General features: G+C 31.3%; 1 protein-coding gene across 1 annotated transcript; it reads right to left on the reverse strand.

Moving 5' to 3' along the window:
* Positions 1 to 7,744: 7,744 nt before the first annotated feature.
* Positions 7,745 to 21,236, reverse strand: LOC111895986 (AP-2 complex subunit alpha-1-like). Its single transcript, XM_052765124.1, has 7 exons — positions 20,932 to 21,236; positions 9,457 to 9,630; positions 9,284 to 9,388; positions 9,081 to 9,201; positions 8,559 to 8,903; positions 8,384 to 8,464; positions 7,745 to 8,233 (listed from the first exon to the last, which is right to left on the reverse strand). Exons 1-7 carry the CDS (start codon positions 21,234 to 21,236, stop codon positions 7,745 to 7,747), a joined length of 1,620 nt encoding a protein of 539 aa, XP_052621084.1.
* Positions 21,237 to 22,306: the final 1,070 nt, after the last annotated feature.

Genomic DNA, 22,306 nt, shown 5'->3' on the forward strand with positions numbered 1-22,306 from the left:
TTAATGTTTTAATTTCTCATTATAATTATTTAAAATATCAAACATTGTTTTTTTATTATTTTAAAGCTAACAATATAATCATTTATATAGAGTTGTTTTTAACTATTGTTATTGTAAGTTATTTTAAGCTACTTATTTGGAAACTTTTAACGATTATAAAAATATATTTAAGAAATATTTTAGTTAAATTGAGATTACAATTTAGTTTTTGCTTTTATCACTAAAATTTATCACTTTTAACTATTTACAAAATATTCTTTAGTTTTTTAAATGGAACTGAAATTTATATTTGAGTTGACATTGTAATGCGCAGAAACACCTATATAGTTGAAGTCCTTACAAATATATATATATATATATATATATATATATATATATATAAAAATATAACACTAACGTTGTTGTTAAATTTGATATAATAATTGATATATTAATTTGATATAATATATTGATAATTTTGGATTATATCTATTATAACGTCATTATCTTAATCGTTTGAATGACTTCTACTTGCGAGTTATACATCAATAAAATTAAATATTATATATGGTTTAATATTATTTATAGTTGTTATTTTTAACTAATTTTTTAAAATTTATTTGCTTAATGTTTTAATGTCTATCATTATAATTATTTACAACATCAAACATTATTTTTTGATTTTAAAGGTAACAATATAATAATTTATATACAGTTTTTTTTTTTTTAACTATTGTTATTATAAGTTATTTTAAGCTGCTTATTTGAAAATTTTTAACGATTATATAAATATATTTAGGAAATATTTTAGTTAAACTGATATTACAATTTAGTTTTTGCATTTATCACTATAATTTATCACTTTTAATTATTTACAAAATATTATTTGGTTTTTTTAGTGGAACTGAAATTTGTATTTAAGCTGACACTGGAATGTTATATTTAAATTAAGAATTTAAGTATTTTGTCCAAACTGTTCAAAAGTTGTAGCTTTAAATTGATAATGGTTTACATGCAACAACATTTTAAATCTAATAAATTAAGTATAATATGTTAAAATTTAAAGATATAACTTTATAAATAGAAGTAAAGATATTATTTTAAAATTGAAATTTACTCTATTTATGATTGCACTTTAGGTTTGATATTTATTTAACTTTATTAACCAACTTACAATCATTATTAGAAAGACACTACAATTTATCACTTTTAACTATTTATAAAATAATCTCTGGGTTGTTTAAGTTAAATAAAATTTATATTTAAGTTGAGCCTATAATGTTATATTTTAAATAATAATTTAAGTATTTTATACAAATTGTTCAAAAATTATACCTTTAAAATGATAATGGTTTACATCCAACAATATATTAAAACTAATAAATTAAGTATAATATGTTAAAAGTTAAAAAACATAATTTTATAAGTAGAATTAAAGATATTATTTTAATATTGAAATCTAGTTTACATATGATTACACTTTAGATCTGATATTTATTTAACCTAATTACCAAATTATAATTATTATTATAAAGAAAATTGAAAAGTCATGGGAGTTTCAAATGAGTGTGGTGAAAGGAAAAAAGAATGAGGGTTTCAAATGCATGAGATTTAAGAAAAAATGCTAGCTTTATAAGTATGTATGATTCCAATCAGTAGCCACGTCGGCAAAAACAAACATGTCAGCATCTCGTATAGGAGCATCTCGTATAGGATCACTGGTTGGTAACCAACAAATATATAAAGAAAATGAATCGTTTTCCGGAAATTTATGGCTTTTACAAAACAAAAGATAAATTAGAAATCTGGCAGTAAGGTTTTTGAAAATTTGTAGCACTATCCATTTGTATATCAAGTTACATATTATTATCATTGTGTGGAGACTTTAGTCTCTTTTTATTTAAAAATAAATAAATAAATAAATATTATAATTGTTAATAATTTTTATCTTTGGACCTAGAAAACCATATGAAATCAAGATATCATTAATGTTTTATACTAACTAAACAAATAATTGAATATGATATCCAGATAAAACCTAACAAATAGTATGAAAAAATAATTATGATAAGTTTTAATAAAACCAGAATAACATCTATTATAACATATGTATTCAAAAAACACATCACACTCTCACACCATACAAAAACATTTCATGACTATATAGAAACCATGAAACATACGTCTGAGATTTGGTTTATTGAGAAATTTCATCAAATCTTCACATTGTTTTCTCTTTCTCTAATAATAGAGGTTCTTGGTATTTTATTTTTTACCTCTCATTTCAAATACTCTTATCCCGTGAAATATCCACATTGCAATAATATCTAATACGGCAAAACTTATTTCCTCAACTTTTTATAATTGAAAAACACCTTCAAAGACATGAATACGTTTTTGTGAGAAAACAGTACTAATATCAATACCATATGTATAAAAAAGAGGTATACAAAAAGTCATAAGTAAATATCAGAATATAAAAGATTATTTAGGTTTCAAATATTGATATTTGTATTCAAAAAGCATTTATTTAAATAATATAAAAATAGTTTTTAGATACTTTTTTAATTAAATTAAAATTCCAATTTAGATTTACTATTTAAAACAATTAAAAACAAATTAAATATATTATATTTATAATTCAAAAATTTTACCATTAATATTATAATATTATACTTAAAAGTTTTAAAGCTCGTAAAACTTATTAAACTTTTAAACTATAAACTCAGTATATTATATTTATAGTTCAAAAACTCTACTAATAATATGAAAATATTTAAAATTTAGTAACATATTTAAGTTAATAAATTAAATATATTATGTCGAAATTTGAAAGGTTATAGGGTTCAAATGCATATATTGTCATGAAAAATGGCTTCATTTATAGTATACTAGCGGATGCCCACGTGTTGTGTAGAAATAAAATTATATAGTTGATTATGTAAAAAAAAAATTAGGAATTCTTTTAGTTAATTTAGAATTATAATTTAGGTTTTACATTTAACATTACTGTTGGAAGATAGTGCCCACAATTACAACAATTGATAATGTTACTATTAATAGTAAGGTCCTTTTGGGTTACACGCAATGACAAAAATAAGCAACTAATGACACAAGAAGATTATACGGACCTGTTAATTAATTAAGTCTTTAGTTAATTAAATGAAATCAAATGAAATCTAGTGATATAGAAGGTTATAGATAAAAGAATTTGATAGTAAAATAATTACCAAAGTTAAAGAATAATTATTATATGACCATATAATTATCCTTTAAGAGTTTAAATCATTCCCTATAAATAGAGGGATCTTAGGCCGAATTCATTATTCAATTTCTCTCTAGAAACACCCTAGAAATCGACAGTTTCATTACAATCTCGAAACCCGAACCCTCAGCCTCCAACATGACACGTAAGGAGTTCTAAGCGGTGTTTAGGCTTTAGATTCGGTTTTTGGTATATGGCATCCAAGGTGTTCGTCCATGGGGTGAAGTCAGATGTTGCACTTTAGTTCCTTGGGTGCAACTATGAAAGAGGATCTTTATACCTCTCATCATTCGATCAAGATACGTGAAGGTTTTAAAGACTACAAAAGGTATGTATTTTAGTTTCTTTCTCTAAAAGTTTAAGTTGCAATTGATTGGTTGAACATGGATCTATGTATGGTTTATGAGGTTAATTTTTTAGTTTCTTCCATTGTGCGTCTTTGTGACCTTTTAGATCCATCATAACCCAAAAATAAAACTTTTAACTTTTAACTATTTACAAAATAGTTTTTTGACTAATACTAAAAGGGAGTTGATCCGTACACAAAAATATTTTTCCATACACAACAATGCATGCTTTAAAATATTGTACAGTACAATCCTATAAATCATAATTTGTTGTGTATGGACAAAAAGTGTTGTGTACGAATCACTTCCCATACTAAAACCATTAAAATAGAAATATATTTAATTTTAAAATTAAACAACTACATCTAAATAGAGATTTTTTTTATTTATATTGATACTTATGATAATTAGTTAAATAGGATTAAAAATGTGTTTGCCAATTAAAAGAATGATATGATCATGTAATGTGTAGACTAAATATTGTACCAATAACATCTAAACCATTTACTCAAAAAATAATTATGTATGTTTAATCTTTTATGTGTATTATTTATATAAAACTATCTGTATAAGGGTCTAATTTATTATATTTATGGTGATTACTTAATAGCATATTGGTAACTGTAGTTAAAATATATATCTTTAACCATATTGGTCATGTAATGAAAATTTATTAATTGCATTGAAGTTCTATTTTGATATTCTAACTTTTTAAATTCCAATTAAAGGTTATTTAGAATTAAACGCTACAGCTAGAAAGGTTTTTTCATTCATGATACTTAATTGATACTTATGAAACTTAACTAAATAACATTAAAATATTTAAAATGTGTTTAGTAAATTAAATGAATAATATAATCATCTAATGTCCAAACCAATTATTACAAACAAAATTATCTGCACTGTTATTTTGTGTGTATTTTATTAATGTGAGTGTATGCTATTTTTGCTTTACAAACATATTATTTAAATATGTAATACAAAATTATTTGTCGTTCCAAAAAAAATATGTAATACAAAGTTATATATTTAAGACAATAATTTCATAACTACCTAATAAAATTATTCACATTTATATGTATTAAATTATAAAAATGATGTTAGAAACATGTCATATATACAAACTTAAGGCCCTACAATTTTGGAAATAATAATTGTGATACGTTTAGAATTAGTAGACGGTAATTTTCAACCCCAATATATGATCAATAAAATTAATCATATTTAATTGTAATAAATTACAATAGTACAATCATTGCAATATAAATTCCTTAAACAACCATTTAGTAATAAAAGTTTGAAAGTTGAACGCTATGAAGTGGAAAATTTTCAAAATATAATTCTTAAAAAGATAAGAATAAAAGAATTATGCAATTAAAATAAAATTTTGATGACAAGAGAACTCATAAAAACATAATTCTTGTTTAAACACTCTTTAAAAACATCAAAATGCACTCATCAAAACACAATTTTGTTTAAATACACTTTAAAAACATAAAAATGCACTAACACTTTTCTTTTAGCTCTAAATATACAAAATTCACCTAAAAATATATTGACGTTTCTATCTTATTTTTTTTCTTTCACAAACACACTTTTCAAAACATAACACGTCACATTTGACAACACTTTTCTTTTTGCTCTAATGACAACACTTTTCTTTTTGCTCTAAACATCAAACTTTGAGACAATTCTTCATCATCTCTAAATACCTAAAACTTTTATATTGGTTCTTGTATATTACAAACTTCTTATGAAATTTTAAGAAAATAGAAGGAAAAAAGAAAGAAAACTTATCTTAAACTTCGTCATCCTAATGCACTCAAGATAACAAAAATAAAAAGAAAAGAAAAGCAGAATGAAAAGAGAAGATAAGGGAGTGTTTCTTATATTTGAAAATATTTCAATTAAATAATCATTTAAATAGGATAATGCGAAAAGTTTAAGAGTTTCAAATGAATATGGATTAATATAGATGATTTATCTTGAACCATATTCATTTGAATGACCTTCTTTATAAGAGACAGATAGACTAGGTGAACATGTGTGTTGCGCAAATTAAAAAGTGTTTTTAAAATATTGAAAAATGTGTTAAAATGGTTTTGTTATTGACATTAACTTTGATAAAATAACTTATAAACTAATTTAATATATAAAATCTCAACTATTTTGTACAATATTATTCAATAGCATATACTTGCTACTTACGCATAAATAAAATTAAATATAATTCTTGATTTTATCCGAGCATCTTTTATTTTAAACAACGATGTTTATTTAATACACACTACTAGAAAAATAGCCTTTTACAACGCGCAAATTACGACACTCATTAATTTATGTTACGCAAACGAGAGTGACATTAAAAAAGTGTCATCTCTTCAGAAAATTTAAGGATTTAGGTCACGCATTATTGCGTGCCTTTAAATTAGTGTCAAAAGAAAAAAAAATTAAAAACACGGAGGGCGCTGTACCTTAAATGCGCGCCCTCTATATGTGTCGCTTTATAATTTTAATGAACGCGCGTTCCTTAGTTACAAGCGGGAAAAGAAAAGCCAAAAAATTAGAAAAGCCCGCTACCCTCCCTGCCCTAAGCATTTTCACGCATCTTTCATTCTCCTCACACTGTTGTGCAACTTCTCAATCAAAGATTGAAGGTTACGATTTCATCTCCATCTCCCGACTTCATCATCTCAATCAAGAAAAAGGGCTTCTGATTTCCATTCATCTACTTCATCGTTGCTGTAATTTCACCTTCTTCATCTCTCTGCTGTTATTGAGAATACTCGCCAATAGTTTTCTTATTCCCCACTCGATGTTGAAATTTTCAGAAAAAGCCCTAATTAAGTATTATACTCTCAAGTCTCAATATTAGAATCCAAATATTAATTCTCGTTTGTTTCTTATTCCGCACAGATAAAAAGAAAAAGGGGAATTAGAATGACGAAGGTAGCGGGAGTTTTGGTCCGGTGGTCGTGGTTCATCTATCGAGAAAGGAAGATGGGAACGCAAGCAGCCATGGTGGCTCGATGATGGAAATCAATTGAGAAAGGGGAAGCACCTCTGGTGAGGGATCGATTTGACAAAAAGAGAAGGGAGAAGCAGCGACGCTTCTCGCCACCATTACCGCCGCCCAAACTCCAACTCCAACACCACCGTCACCGCCACCAGCGTCCGATTCCTGCAACGGCGTCTACTTATCCTACACTTACACATCCGGATCCAAGCTCCCACCAAACCGAACATCAAATCAACCCTACCGCTTCGAATCAACCCTCAGAGTCCTCAATAACGCCGACGAAGAGCTTAAATCATGGAGGGTGTTTGTCGATTTTGCTGATGGGTCTGCTACTTTTCCGGGTCCGGTTGGAAACGGCACCGTTTTTGCTGGATTTCCAAGTGCTGATCTCAAGACTGCTATTGAAACTGCTGTAGATGTGAATCAGATGTCGGTTGAGGTCGATTTTGTGGGTACGCAGTTCAGAGTCGACTCGCCCGCTGTTCCTATGCCTTCAAATATTTCTCTAGTGAATGATGGCTTTGTTTGCCCTAGACCTTCTATGCAAGGTAAATTTCTCTTTATTTATGCTTTATAACCTTACTATATCTTACCATGGATGAAAAGGATTATGATCAGAGATTGCCCTGTTTAATAATTTTTAAAAACTATCCTTTGACTTCGATGTCTACTATTTGAGTAGATCAGTGGAGCGTTATTATAGATCTGATCTTGGTTTATATGTGGTCGTATCACTGAATAAACTTACTAATCTGATCTTACTCGAAGTGGGTTATTTTGAATTGCTTGAAATTTGCCATGGTCGAACTTAGTGTGTGCTTGAAACTTACATTACTTTCTTGATTTCAATTGTTTGAACGTTTCTAATCAAGGGTTCTTTGTTACAATCTACTTGAATTTGTTTCTATTTCTTTAAAAAGTTTGAACTTTGTTACCTTCAAGCAATTAATCAGCAAATTCTTTGGTAGTTCCATCTTCCATGAATAGACAATTTTATAGATGTTTGACTTTCTTGAAATGGTTTCTTTTATTAATTGCTTAAAAACTTGTAGGATTGAACTTTTCATTGTGATGTAAATTTACCTAATTTTAACATCTTTAAAATACTATCTTGTTTTTAATTGCTTGACCAATTCATTCAAGGGCTCTTCTTGATTCATTCTTACTTGAATGAAGTCTATAATTGACTTTCTTGAAATGGTTTCTTTTATTAATTGCATAATGTTCCTCCCTCCATTTTGAAGCAAAGTTGTGAAGCTTTCTTGATGCTGGAAAATATGATCTGAAACCCACAGCCCCCTGCATCGATTTGATTGCTTCAGCATCCATGGAATTCAACAAGTTGGTAGTCTTACTTGTTATGATCCACATGTATCCTTCACCCATCATGCCCAACTCTTTTGCCCTGGAAAAAAGATGGGCTGTTAGAGAAGGCTGTGTGTGGACGACAAACACCATGGTTTGCATGGTTTGAAGCTTGTTCTTTGCTGATGAGAGTTCCAGTTTTAAATGAGATGGAGGCAAAACCACTGCTTGAACTGAAGTGAGTGAAGAAGTTGTTTTGTTCCCCAAAAAGATGACTAGGCGACCTTGATGACCTCGCCAGTCTGCTTTGATACCAATCTGGAATAATAATAATTAATCAAAAAAATAAATAAAATCTAATGCAATATATGATATGTGATATATATATATATATATATATATATATATATATATATATATATATATATATATATATATATATATATATATAACTTGACTTTTTAGTACCTGAACATAAGGATCTTCATATAGAACTCCACTATCTTTAAGACACAGGGCATGAAATCTTTCTGCAGTGTCTCCTATTGGCTGTGTAAGGTTGTCAACAGAAAGTTAAAATAATATAAAGAAATAAATGATATTTATAGCCAATGAGGATAGGACATGTGGCAGACAGTAGTACCTTTACAATATTATCTTGCTCTTCAACAGGTGCAAGAGCTAATGCATCATCTTCACTTACAGGAGGAGGAGGTGCTTCAATAGCCAGTGGGCTTAAAAGACCTCCAAGAATATCAGGTTGAGGGTGGTCAACTTCATGTGAAATTCCATTAGCTTGAGTCAACTCTTGGTCAACGCTCACAGAGTTATGGTCAACGCTGGGGATTTTGACCATACCAAGTTGGGGAGGTTCGCGCTCAGATGTCACCACTAAAGCATTAGAAGCCTGCTGTTGTGTGCGTGACTTGATAGCACTTAGCTCTGCAGTATCAGCTTCAGTGTCTTCTGCTTTCTTGATCAATGAAGACTTCAAAAAGGTAAATCAAAGTCAACAACAATCACCATATCAGATAAATTATTATTATTATTATTATTATTATTATTATTATTATTATTATTATTATTATTATTATTATTATTATTATTATTATTATTATTATATGCTCAATCAATCAATCAATTAAAACCCTACGCTTAAATATACCTCACGTTCAGGGAACTTTGGCATTTCTGCTAATATATCCATCAGGGCTTCACCTTTCCTACTCAATGCAAAATACTCCACAGCTCTTTGTTGTATCTCAGTATCAATGCATGTTTCATATCTGTCAATGTGTGTGAAATTAAATATTATCAAATTTTGCATATACAAAAAAAAAGTGTAGCTCCTATTTATTATAAACTCACTTGCTGAATATTGCCCAGATCTGGTTTTGTAATTCGGGATCTGGTGGTTGAGAGTGCATCAAAATCTTTGCGTATGTTGAGAGAAGAATGGATATTGTTGGAGTCCTGTAGAAAAAAAAAATAGATGATGATCACAAAAGAAAACATAGATGTATAGAAATAGAAATACTCACGATACAGTAGGAAGCTTCTCATGTATAATGACAAAAATGTCCTTTGGGCTACACCCAGGTCGTCTGGCCAAAAGATGGTTGTATTCTCCAAGCAGATAAGCGCTAACCTGCATAATGACATCAGCATACAGTTGTCTATATTTGTGTAGGAAATATAAGATATAATCTACATACCTTCACCATTGTCTCATGTATTGCAGACTTATCAAGATATTCTCTAGCTTTGAGAGCTGCATAAGGCTAATGATTAAAAAAAGAAAAGTGAGTCAGTAGTAAGTCCTATGAACTTTAATAATGCAGATACCAATCTACATTCTACAATACCAAATTAATTAGAATATTCATGAATCAGAATGGAGATTCTAAAGATCATCATCCAAATGCACCAAAATTTAGAGTAAGAACCACTATTAATGAAGGTATTCTACTGGGCTAGGATGCTTGTTGTTTGGATATGGAGCCATGGAAGAACTTGGACCCTTCCGTGTTAACAGTGATGGAAAAACACTCTACCCCAACCACTATGCATGGAACAATGGTAACAAAAATTCCTTTAATTACTATGTCCCATTCACATCACTTATAATCTTAGTCCCTGTCTTGCTGGTGCATGCCTAACCCTATAAAACCTTTGCTTTTGAGGTACTAACTGTTTTCTCCTGGAATTTTTTTTGCCTGAGATTTTTTGCTGCCAGCTATCCCTTCGGGACCACTCTTATGTATTATGTTAAAAGCACTAATTCAGAAATTTGCTGATTATGTAAGTCAGCTTTCCTCTTCCTTTTTGCTTTTTATTATTTATGCACCCTTATGCCACAAATCTCTTTATTTATCATACTAAATATGCAACCATCCCTTATTTTACTCCTAACTTGTTGTATAATTTATTCATGTCAGCTGCATATATGTTGCATAAAATAAATTGGTAAAAGTAGACATGTGAATTATGCATCTGTTATCTCAAATCTTACATTTATTTTTATTTCTGTTATTGTTTTTTCCAGCTTTTAGGTGTTGGTGTCAAGCTTGTTGGCAATACAGTGTGGAGTACCCTCTTTCATCAATTCTTAATAGTGATGTCACGTCAGAAATCATTTTTCTTTTTGTTAAACAAGTCTGTATTATCATGTATTAGGTCATACCATGGGTAAAAATAGCCTTGCCCCTGGTTCCGGGGTTGTCACAAAATACTTGACTTTTTAACTTTGTTTGTGGTTTCATTTAGTAATAATCCTTCTGAGGGGGTGTTTGTTGGGCTGCTTCTTTCAATGTCATTAACAACAGTGGTAAGTAAAATCTTACTACTATGAACCTCTTTTGCTTAAACCTACCTTATTGACCTGTAGCTGATTAAACATTAAATTAATTATGCAGGTTTTGAAGTTTTTGATGGAAAAGAATAGTGTTAATGCTCTTCATAGAAAAGTATGTTGGTATTTTAGGAAATTTGGCTAATAATTTAGTTAATTATATAAAAAATGTTGAAATCTTACATTTGTCTACTATTGGAATGATTATTTGTAGTATTACATTTGTCTACTATTAGAATGATTATTTGTATAACATTAACTTTTGTGCAATGCATTGTATTATTTGTATATGGTATTTTATTTTCCATTATGTGACATAAAATGCAAATTTAATATGAAAATAAGTAAATCCATAAATAATTTTTTTTTTAAATTTAAAATTACGATACGCAAAAATGTGTGTCATCTTCATTTATGACATGGCCTTTCTTGATAGGGGCTTTCTTGATACGCATTGCGTGTCATTAACACGCGCGTCGTAAGGTTACGACACGCGAATGCGTGTCGTCTTCCTTTATGACAGGGCCTTCCTTGATACGCATTGCGTGTCGTAACCGCGCGTCGTAAATGCGCGTCGTAAATAGACGACGCGCAAAAGCGTGTCGTCTCTCTTTATGACAGGGCCTTCCTAGACACGCATTTGCGCGTCGTCTGAGCGTTTTACGACGCGCAATGAGCGTCGTAAAAGGCCTTTTTTCTAGTAGTGACAATTATTTTTTAGGTAACATTATCAATTTATAATTTGATGTTATTATTATTAATAATTATTGTTCATTAACTTTAAAACCACTTAATATTATTGATAATTTATATAAGATGTTTTTAAAACCACTTATTATTATTATTAAAATATTACATATGTACTCAAATATAACATGATAAGAGACAATTTAAAATAGTATTACATGATAAATATGACATGTTCATATCTTTTAATTAATTATATTTTTGAAACAACACAAAACAAACATTTATATGTACCATATATAATTAAATATTATCTATACCACTACATATAATATATGATTGATAACTTGTATATGATCTAATTTACATTAACGATTTAACAAGTACATACACCGATTTTATTAAAAGTAATAATAAAACCAAGAAAAAAAATAGTAATTATTATATAACAAACTTACATATTACATAATAACATAGCTCAGAAAATGGTGAGAAAATCTCAAACCAACACGAAATTATTTAAACTTCTTATCTTCGTAAATTTTATATGTGATTTGTGTTGGATTAGTGTCTAAGTCCATAACTATAATTGGTAATACTTGACCCGACTCGGCATGGTCCATTTGGGTTGCATGGCATCGGGGCATTTGGATAGACCGTTTGTGAGAAGAGGACATTTGTGACATATTAATATATTATAAGTTCTAATATATTAATATAAAATTATGTTATTTAACTAGTATTGATCAAGAATAAATTTGGACTTAATTTATTGATCAAAAAAGACTAATTAAATACATGGGGATTGATTGTGTAAATCATTCATTCTTATATATGTGGGCTTATGATCTAAGATTCCTTATGTTGGATTTAACCGATGTGGTGGTCCATGGATACTCCATGGAGGTTAAAACCCATGGAGCATAAGGAATGGGTAAAGTCATGGGTTACATGGTGTAACCGTAATGTGCACACTATATAAGGACCCATTTAGCTCAAGAAATTGACACAAGTAATACACATATGAGGGCTAGTCAGTTTGAGCTTGGAGTGTATTCTTCTCATGGTTATTCCAAGTGTTCATGATGTTGTGTGAACCATTTAAGGTGTCACATTTGGGGCACTAGGCTCTCAAGCTTCATGAAGTCAAGCAACAACAACAAGGTATGTATTCTATGTATATGATATTTGTATGCTAGTATAGGGTAATATCTTGGAAACTTCATATTTGCATGTATAATAGAGAAAACATAGATCCAATGTATTTAGGGTTGTGTGTGCACCATAGGATGTTGTAGTATACTAAAACCAACAGTGTTATTAGAGCCATGGGTTGTTTTCTGTTATATTGATGCAAATGTTTTATTTTCAAAGTTGAAAAAAAGGAAAAAAAACATGACGTTTGTCAAATTTTAAAATAATTACTTGTTTTTGAGAAAAACTAATTATTTGTAAAATTTGAATCATTTGCTATATGAGTTGAATTAGGTCAAATTTAGTAAAAGATAAAATGATATGATTATTTTATTAGTTTTAAAAGTTTGATCTAAAGAGTTTTTTGAAACCTTCATAAGTTATGGATATGAAAAGGTTTTAAAAAAAAATTGATTCAAAATTTTTTATGGAGTTACAAAACTTGGTCTTAATGTTTTAAAGAATTCCATAACTTGTTCTTAAGTTATGGAACATGAAAAGTCATAAAACAAAACATTAAACTCCGTAAGTTATGGAATCCAAAACTTATTTTTTTTGTGTTTCCTTGATTTATGAGTTAGTTTAGATTAATGGAAAAATAATTATGTTTTAGCTGTTTTCAATCCTAATTAATCTAGAGGTAGTTCATAAAATGTGTTTTTGTAACTTGGCCTCAAGTACATAAAAGGTTAAATTTATGAATCTTAAACTCATAAAAGTGTCATAGGTTACATAAAAAAAATGAAGAGTCTTTTTCATTAAATAGTTTTATGACTCCATAACTTGTCCTCAAGTTATGGATGTTTAAGAGTCATTTCTTTAAAAGTGTTATTAAAGAATAAGAGGTTACATAAAAAATGAAGAGTCTTCATTTTAATGAACCATTAAACTCATAAGTTATGAAATGAAATTTTTTTAATAGTTTCAAAAACTTGCCCTCAAGTTTTGGAATTTGTAAAGTTTTCCCATGAATACTTTAATTCTAAGTTAAACCCTTAGAATTTTAAAAGTTAAAATTTAACCCTTATACTTTATAATATTATAAGTTAATAATATATATATATATATATATATATATATATATATATATATATATATATATATATATATATATATATATATATATATATATAAGAGCAAGTCGTCTTACCATTAGTAGGCCTCATTCACGAAGCCGGTCTATAAGGGAGGTATGAGGTTACTGCCTATAAAATGGCAGTTTAATGGGTGTCCACTCTCACCCACCGCTTCCTTGACTGGTGGAGGGTCGTTAGCCGAACGGGTAGGACAAGGACTAGAATTCTCCCTTCATTAAAAATATTAATGATAAATATAAAGTAACTAAATGTTTTTTATAATTCTCAATCTTAGTTACTTTAGGAAAATGTGAATAAGGTGCTAATCCATGAAATTACACTTTGCACTTTGCTTAAGTCGGTTAGTGGAGTTTGTGTGGTTAACCGGCACGCTAGCTTGATTTAACAAGGTAGACAAAGGGTAACTTAATGTTTATCATAGTATCGATGGAGCGTGTGTGGTTAACCGGCACATCGATTGAGGGGTAAACACTTAAGAGTACCAAGTAATTTGTATGGTTACTTCACACCTTGTTTTGTGATCCTCGGCATCCCAGTCACAAAACCTGAAGGGCACACTCAAGATTGAAACATGTCATTGAACAGTTCAATGAATCTCAAAAGATCTACGAGTTTCAAATCCAATTAAAAACCTAATAAATTATTTCGTTTTTCATGGTGGAAATTGGTGAATCTTCATTCACCTACCTTCAAATATTCTATATCTTGGATTACGGCATCCCTCTTCCAAGTTATAAAATATTGTGTTGGGTCCTAGACTTAATATTTCATATTGGGTGTTATATTAAGGACTTTAGATCAACTATCTTGAATATCTCCCAAAAGATGTCTAGTTCAGACATCTATGATCCTCCCAAATCTCTTGGAACTTCACTTCCTCCACCTCCTCCAATTATTCTCCCTATCCCAGAACTTCAAGGTCACTCTAGCCCTATTAGCAAAGTCTACGTGTGATTGCATCTTGGAGATAAAGTCACATATTGACAAGTCGAGAGAGTTGGGTGTCAAAGTCTTGAGAAAGTTAGATGTCCAATCACCTTCTAAGTGACCTAGTGAGTTCCTTTAGGACTCATATGAAACAGACTATGACAAGACCCTTAATGATCTTATCTATTTGCTAAGATCAACTTCCTAAAACTTTATAGACATTGACAATGATGACAATGGAAATCCAGAAAAAGCATTCTCTTCCCAATGGAAAGGGATCGGCCATAGTCAATTCAGTTGACCAAATGGTAAAGAGAAAGGCTAAGTCTGAGATAGTCCCATGTACCATTACCAAAGGGTCCATATGGTTATATTTCCAAAGTAAGGGACATTGATTGCGAAGCAGCCTATTTACCTAAGGATGTTAAAGTCAATAAGTTTGACTCTACTTCAGGTAAAGTCCACTATCTGACTCTGTTAAGTTTCTATTATGAGATTCTTCTTACATGATGTGACTGGGTCACATGTTGATGTTTTAAGAATCAAAGAAAAGTGAAGAAACTTAAAAGAACAGTATGTTGAATCTGATTGCGAAGATGGATTTCTATCGCTTGGTTGAAGATCGGATTCTTGAGCTACTCCTTAGGAGTTATGATAGATTGCTAGGAAACATGTAATAGCATAGTTTTCATTTTATGTTGTATTGTAAGGAAAAAAAATTTCCGCATTTTAAAATAAATAAAAGTTTGTTTTACTTTATTTTTATCTCCTTACAATGGCATTCATGAAAACTTGATGTTTGTATGTTTATAGCAATATTAGAAATATGAATTTGATTCTTTCATTTGTGGTAGTGTCAAAATTTACCAAATAAGCAAAGATTCTCATCACCCAAGTTTCAATTGGACCGAAACTTGGAATCATACAAGGCGTTTAGTGTGATGTATGAGAATTTTCAACTTTGGAAAATTAAGACTAGTTCTGTGTTCACATGTATATGTGACTCAAGAGAAGGACTAAGGGATCAAGTACACATTCTTGTGCACTAGCCAAAGTTCACCACAAAAAATGAATAGGACTATTCGTTATGATTTACTAAGGATTAGTAAATATGATTATACTTACAAGCTTGAGTATAATTATGAAACATTGGAAAAGTTTCAATGTATGACAGAACGAATAAGAAGAATCAAATTCGGCAGAAGGATAAAAGTTTCTCAAATCTGAAAAGATGGGAGAGTACTTTAGTATCATGTTTTAAGACCATCTTAATGATTTTGAGACCTGATCACAATTCATCCTCTATGTGCATTCTGATAGTTAAGAAGAGGAGTTAAGAATTGTTGAAGTGGTTAAATCAAGAAGATGATTCATACTTCGTTCCAAAAAAAAATCAATTCTTAGAGTTATACTTTAAGATTATAACTTGAGTGACATGTCTTAAAGAAGATTTAAAACACTTGTCAAATGTAAGAGTTAGGGATGAAAGTGGGTCCAAACCCGGACCGGATGGATCCGGACCCGGAAAACCCAGAACCGGTTAACGGGATTTTATAGAACGGGAAACCGAACAGGTATATAGGAACCAGTTCCGGTTCGGTTCTGGGTATGGTTCCGGGTAAAGTGGGTCTAGAACCGGAAAACCCGGAAACATCAAAGTGGGTAGGTTGGAACCGGATAAAGTGGGTTTAGACCCGGAAAACCCGAAAAAACTGGAATTTTTTGGTAATTACTTACTACTTAGTGGGTTGAACTTTGAAAATTTTCATATTGATATCCCGACTTTGGGGGGGCTGTAACTTATTAAATACGAAACCACAATTAACAAAATTAGAGTCTAAAATCATGTACAAACTCTAAAATACACTCTGGAAAAACCCACATGTCAATCCGAATTTAAACGAATGAGATATACTTGTGTTAATATTTTCACATAATACAAAGTACAAAAACAAATAGCTGAAAAGTTGAAAATTTTCAGTTTTGATATCCCGACTTCGGAGGACTATAAATCATTGAATGTTAAACCAAAAATGACAAAATTATAGTCTAAACTCATGTACAAACTGTAAAATAGAAGTTGGAAAAAACCACATGTCAATCCGACTTCAAACGAATTAGATATGCATGTTTTAAAACTTTCACTGAATACAAAAAAACTAAAAAACTAAAAACTTTCAACTTTGGTATCTCAACTTTTGAGGACTGTAAGTCAATGAATATAAAACTAAAAATGACTAATTTATAGTCTAGAATCATGTACAAACTCTAAACTACATGTTGGAAAAAACCGTATGTCAATTGGAGTTGAAACGAAGAAGATATGCATCTTGTAAACGTTTCACAAAAAGTGGTTCTGGCCCTAAAAGTGGTTCTGGTTCCAAAAACTGGTTCCGGATTTTAGACCCGGTTTACCCGGACCCAATGGACCCAAACCCGGATTACCCGGAACCCGGATAAAGCCAATTTTTAAACCCGGAACCGGACCCGGTTCTATATATTCCGGTTCTAACAGGTCCGATTCCAGTTCGGTTCCGGTTCCGGTCCGGTTTTCCGGTTCTAAATCTCATCCCTAGTAAGAGTAAAAATTTTCTACTCTTGTACATTTGAAATTGGTAAGTTGTGATGTTTTGGATAAAACAAAGACCAACTAAGCCAATTGTGTTAAGTGTTTGTCTTGATTAGAATCCACACTATCTCTTGAATATTTGGCAAGAAAGTCTTATAGGTCAAGGAGACAGTGGGAGTCTAAAAGGATCTTGAAAGGGTTTCAAGAAGTAATCAAGAAGAAAAACCTGTATTTCAAGGAGACAATGGCAAGCCCTTGTGCTGCCAGGTGGCAAGAAGTTTAGATTGCACAAGTTCAATCCATATGAGTTTGGATTTGTCACTAACCTAGTCTTGTGATTATGGTTTTGACAAATTCACGTGGATAAGAACCCATATACCATCAAATCTAAGGGTCATAAGGTTTCTCTCCAATTCATGAAAATGATGATGAGGAAACACTTCCACCAAGTAGATTTTAAGTAGATAGCAATCTTTGCATTCTCAAATTCGTTAGTGGAGCCTGCGTGGTTAACCGGCACACTAACATGGACTTATGAAGCAAAGGTCTAAACAATTGAGACTATGATTACGACATCCCTTTTCATAGTTCTGAAATTGTTTAGACACACTTGTGAGCTATCTAAGGAGAGGTATATGTTTTTGATAAAGTCTTATCAAAACAATCTAGTATCAGAAATCTGAACTTTGGTAAGAAAGTCAATAAAGTATTGATTTCTAGAAGTCCAGTAATTTCTAGATATATGTCAAGGCTAGTGGGAACATAAGTGTTATGCTAATAATAATCATGTTAGTGGGAGCATGATAATTATGATAAGTATTTCAAGACAACAATGTTAATTACAGAAAAAAAAATTCAATTCTTGAGGTTGTAGGGGTTAAAAAAGTTGTTTTGCTATAATTAAGGGAGAGGAAATTATACTTCATCTCAAATCTATAAGCTTAGATTGAGGTTTTAATCATCTTTAGTCAAGGATATATATGAATTTTGTGTTGGAATGGCTCAACATAAGGATATTCTATATATGGGTCTATTATTTGTGTTCTAAAATTCGATTATGATTACGACATCCCTTTTCTTAATCTGAATTATGAGAACTTGGCAAATAGAAATATTGTAGCAAAAGGACTGGTCTAGTATCATGTCTTTATGTCAGACATCATGAATCGTGTCCCATATGCTTCAGATATTGGATCGATTGCATGTGCTATAATATTCATCCTTTCTAAAATTTTCCAAATGCTTGGGGCATTAAGAAGGGAAAAGGTCTAGAATTGGATATGACTAAAATGATTAAGCAATTGTCGAGGACAATCTAAGTTTTACCAAAGATTGGTTGCTCAGGGACAGTTGAAGTATAATGTTAATTTTTGGAAGGACCATATTGACATATTCTGAAAAGAGGCAACTCTTGTTCAGAAGTGATAGTCAAAATGGGAATATGGGAAGGTGGAAGTTGTTCAATAAATTTGTGTAAGATTAGGAAACTTAATGCAAGAAGGATGTTTCCAAGGAGTTGATCTCCTTTGGAATGCTCTGTAATGTTTGTTGTCAAGTCTTTGTGACTTTGTGCATAATCATTACAAGAGGATCGATGAATATAAGTTTAGAATCTAACAGATTTCGATAAATGGCATGAATTTTGAATTCTTGCATTTGCGGTAAGGATTTTGGACTGTGAAATGAGAATCATTGGAGTTATGTTCAATCGATCAATTTCACAAAGTAAAGATCATAAACAAACATAGTGTGCATACTTGGTGTATGGCATGACTAGTGTTTAGAAAACATAGTGTACATGCTTGGAGCATGGGACAACTGTTGTTTTAATTGAAGAATAAAGTTGATAGCTGAAACAATATGCAATGAATAATGTGTAATCATATGGTGATAAATAAAAGGTGTTTTATTTATATTCATAACTTCTTAGACCATATTGGATTCAATTATTCTTGTGTTTCATTTTGCATGTTTTGACTTCCAGAATAACTAGGTCATTCTTCCCGAATGACTAAGTTATTCAAACCATCCACAGTCGGTCATATGTTGGAAGTAGATATGAATCAAGACTGTCATGAGTTGGGCTTGTAGAGGTCTAAGATGTTGGACAAGGTGGTGCTACAACACTCATGAGTGCTCATAAGTTCTGAGTATTGGATTCAACCCGTGCTCATTGGAATCACTTTATGGATTTTATCACGAATGATCATGAGACGATAATATCTTATATTCTTCAAACCTAGAGATGTGAGTTGTTACTATGAGTTGGTTATACATTGATTGCACGAAAACGCATTGGTAACTCGATGTTATAAACTGTGCCTTTGTGTATGATTCAACAAGTAGTAGAACAAGCCATATGAGTCAAAGTTTATCCATTCCTTTTACCTTAGGGATAAAAGCGATATCTGTGGGCCCCTCGATGATTTAATGATGACATATGTGAGTGCTTGGCCAAGCCAGAACTGATTTGATTTGTTCAATCAGTCAGTCGTTATAAATCGGAAATCGGGAAACAACAAATGGACAGAGAGAATGATTAATAATCCATGTCTCAGTCCATATGATATCAAGAATGGAGGAATATATGATCCCTTATCTAATGGACAAGTCATTGACAAAGGTCAGAGTTCATCGACAAGGTCAGAGTTCGACAAAAGCTTTTGAGAGCTACGATTGCCAGTTAGGTTTGAAGTCATACGCAATAATAGTTTTAGACTTATCTAAGTGGGAGACTGTTGGATTAGTGTCTATGTCCATAACTATAATTGGTAAGACTTGACCCGACTCGGCATGGTCCATTTGGGTTGCATGGCATCGGGACATTTGGATATACCGTTTGTGAGAAGAGGACATTTGTGACATATTAATATATTATAAGTTCTAATATATTAATATAAAATTATGTTATTTAATTAGTATTGATCAAGAATAAATTTGGACTTAATTTATTGATCAAAAGAGACTAATTAAATATATGGGGATTGATTGTGTAAATCATTCATTCTTATATATGTGGGCTTATGATCTAAGATTCCTTATGTTGGATTTAACCCATGTGGTGGTCCATGGATACTCCATGGAGGTTAAAACCCATGGAGAATAAGTAATGGGTAAAGTCATGGGTTACATGGTGTAACCCTAATGTACACACTATATAAGGACCCATTTAGCTCAAGAAATTGACACAAGTAATACACATATAAGGGCTAGTCAGTTTGAGCTTGGAGTGTCTTCTTCTCATGGTTATTCCAAGTGTTCATGAAGTTGTGTGAACCATTTGAGGTGTCACACTTAGGGCACTAGGCTCTCAAGCTTCATGGAGTCAAGAAACAACAACAAGGTATGTATTCTATTTATTTTATTACCCAAGTATATGATATTTGTATGCTAGTATAGGGTAATATCTTGGAAACTTCATATTTGCATGTATAATAGAGAAAACATAGATCCAAGGTATTTAGGGTTGTATGTGCACCATAGGATGTTGTAGTATACTAAAACCCAACAATTTGTATATTTGTCTACTCAAAAGTTTGGCTTTTTTTATATTAAGCTATCCACTAAGTGCTTATTAAATATAATATATAAGTTATAAAAGCTTTCATTATTAAAAAGACATGATGCAAATCTGATCTTCAACCCCTAGGGGAAGAAGCTCATCTGGAAAGTGTGCACCTTGTTCGCTAACCAGCTCCTACTAGAAATAGGGTCCTCCCCAAAGAACTCGGGAGCCCCAAAAGCACGAAACTCGTAGAAAGAAAGAGTGCGAGCTCCTACAATAGCCATAATCTCATTGCTGAACATGTTGAAACACGCATCCATAATCTCCATAATCCCTTCTTTGACCGTAACAAAGATCATAGGAGTCTGCTCCAAAAAATGGTAAGTGATCTCCGATGAAGTGAACTCCCACATATGCTCATCAATTGGCTCAGTACTAACACCTGAGCCTGAACCAGAACATGAACCTCCTCCACGCATGCTCATCACCATTCTAATAAACAACCATACAAATGATTATAACATGCCCAAATAATTCTCATCAAACAGGCTTCCTAGATTCTCTGTGACTTTCCTTTGTTCGAGTACGGATCTTGTGATTTCAGTAGTACGGGCCAGATACTATCTTCCATACTTTCCTCAAGAATCATCCTGAATCTTCTAAGTTACCTTCTCAAATTGGTACTCCAAATACTCGCTAAACAGCGCATCCAAACCCATTTAAACACTTCTAGGCTCTCCTAGGTTCCTCACCCTAACTGTCATCAGCTGCTGAATAACCTCTACTGATGTTAGCTAACTACATCATGAATACAATCACATGCAACAAGCTTAGATAACCCTTCGACCAAAAGAATCAACCCTACAACGGTTGCACTCAGACAAGAGCTGCATAATAGGGCCAATCAATCACTCTAGGATTATTTAATCTTTACTGCATGTAACTTAGCAAGCAACATTCGGGCATCGGGAAATTCTGGCCAATGCATCACCTAATCAAACCATTCTACCTAACATCAGATATCCATACTAGCATGCAATTCTGAAAGTTCAAACAACATGCATATAAAGGCACCTATCCTATCATTATATCATGCAATCCTAAGAAGATGCTTAGCCCTAATCTAGCATGCACTTCTCATAACATCTAACATAACAAACATATATGGTTATTCTGAGAATCACTTACTTGAGCTCGGCTGATGGCATGCATCACGTCCCTTTTCTTCATTAAAACACTTTTAAAAAAATCCATTTTCTTTCAAAAAGATTATCAATTCCTCAGTTTGAGTTCAGACACACCCAGAGTGTGCCCAAATCCCTCAAACCAAGGCTCTGGTACCAACATGTTGTTGGATTAGGTGTCTAAGCCCATAACTATAATTGGTATCTACTTGACCCGATAGTAGCATGGTTAATTTCAGGTTGCATATCACCAGGACAATCTGTAAGGATGGATATTTGAGTAAGAGGTTACATATGATTTATTAATATATTATAATTTCTAATATATTAATATGAAATCATATGATTTAGTTAGTATTGATCATGAATTAATTTGG

The sequence above is a fragment of the Lactuca sativa genome, chromosome 6 (genome assembly GCF_002870075.4).
Source record: "Lactuca sativa cultivar Salinas chromosome 6, Lsat_Salinas_v11, whole genome shotgun sequence".
Lineage (NCBI taxonomy): Eukaryota > Viridiplantae > Streptophyta > Magnoliopsida > Asterales > Asteraceae > Lactuca > Lactuca sativa.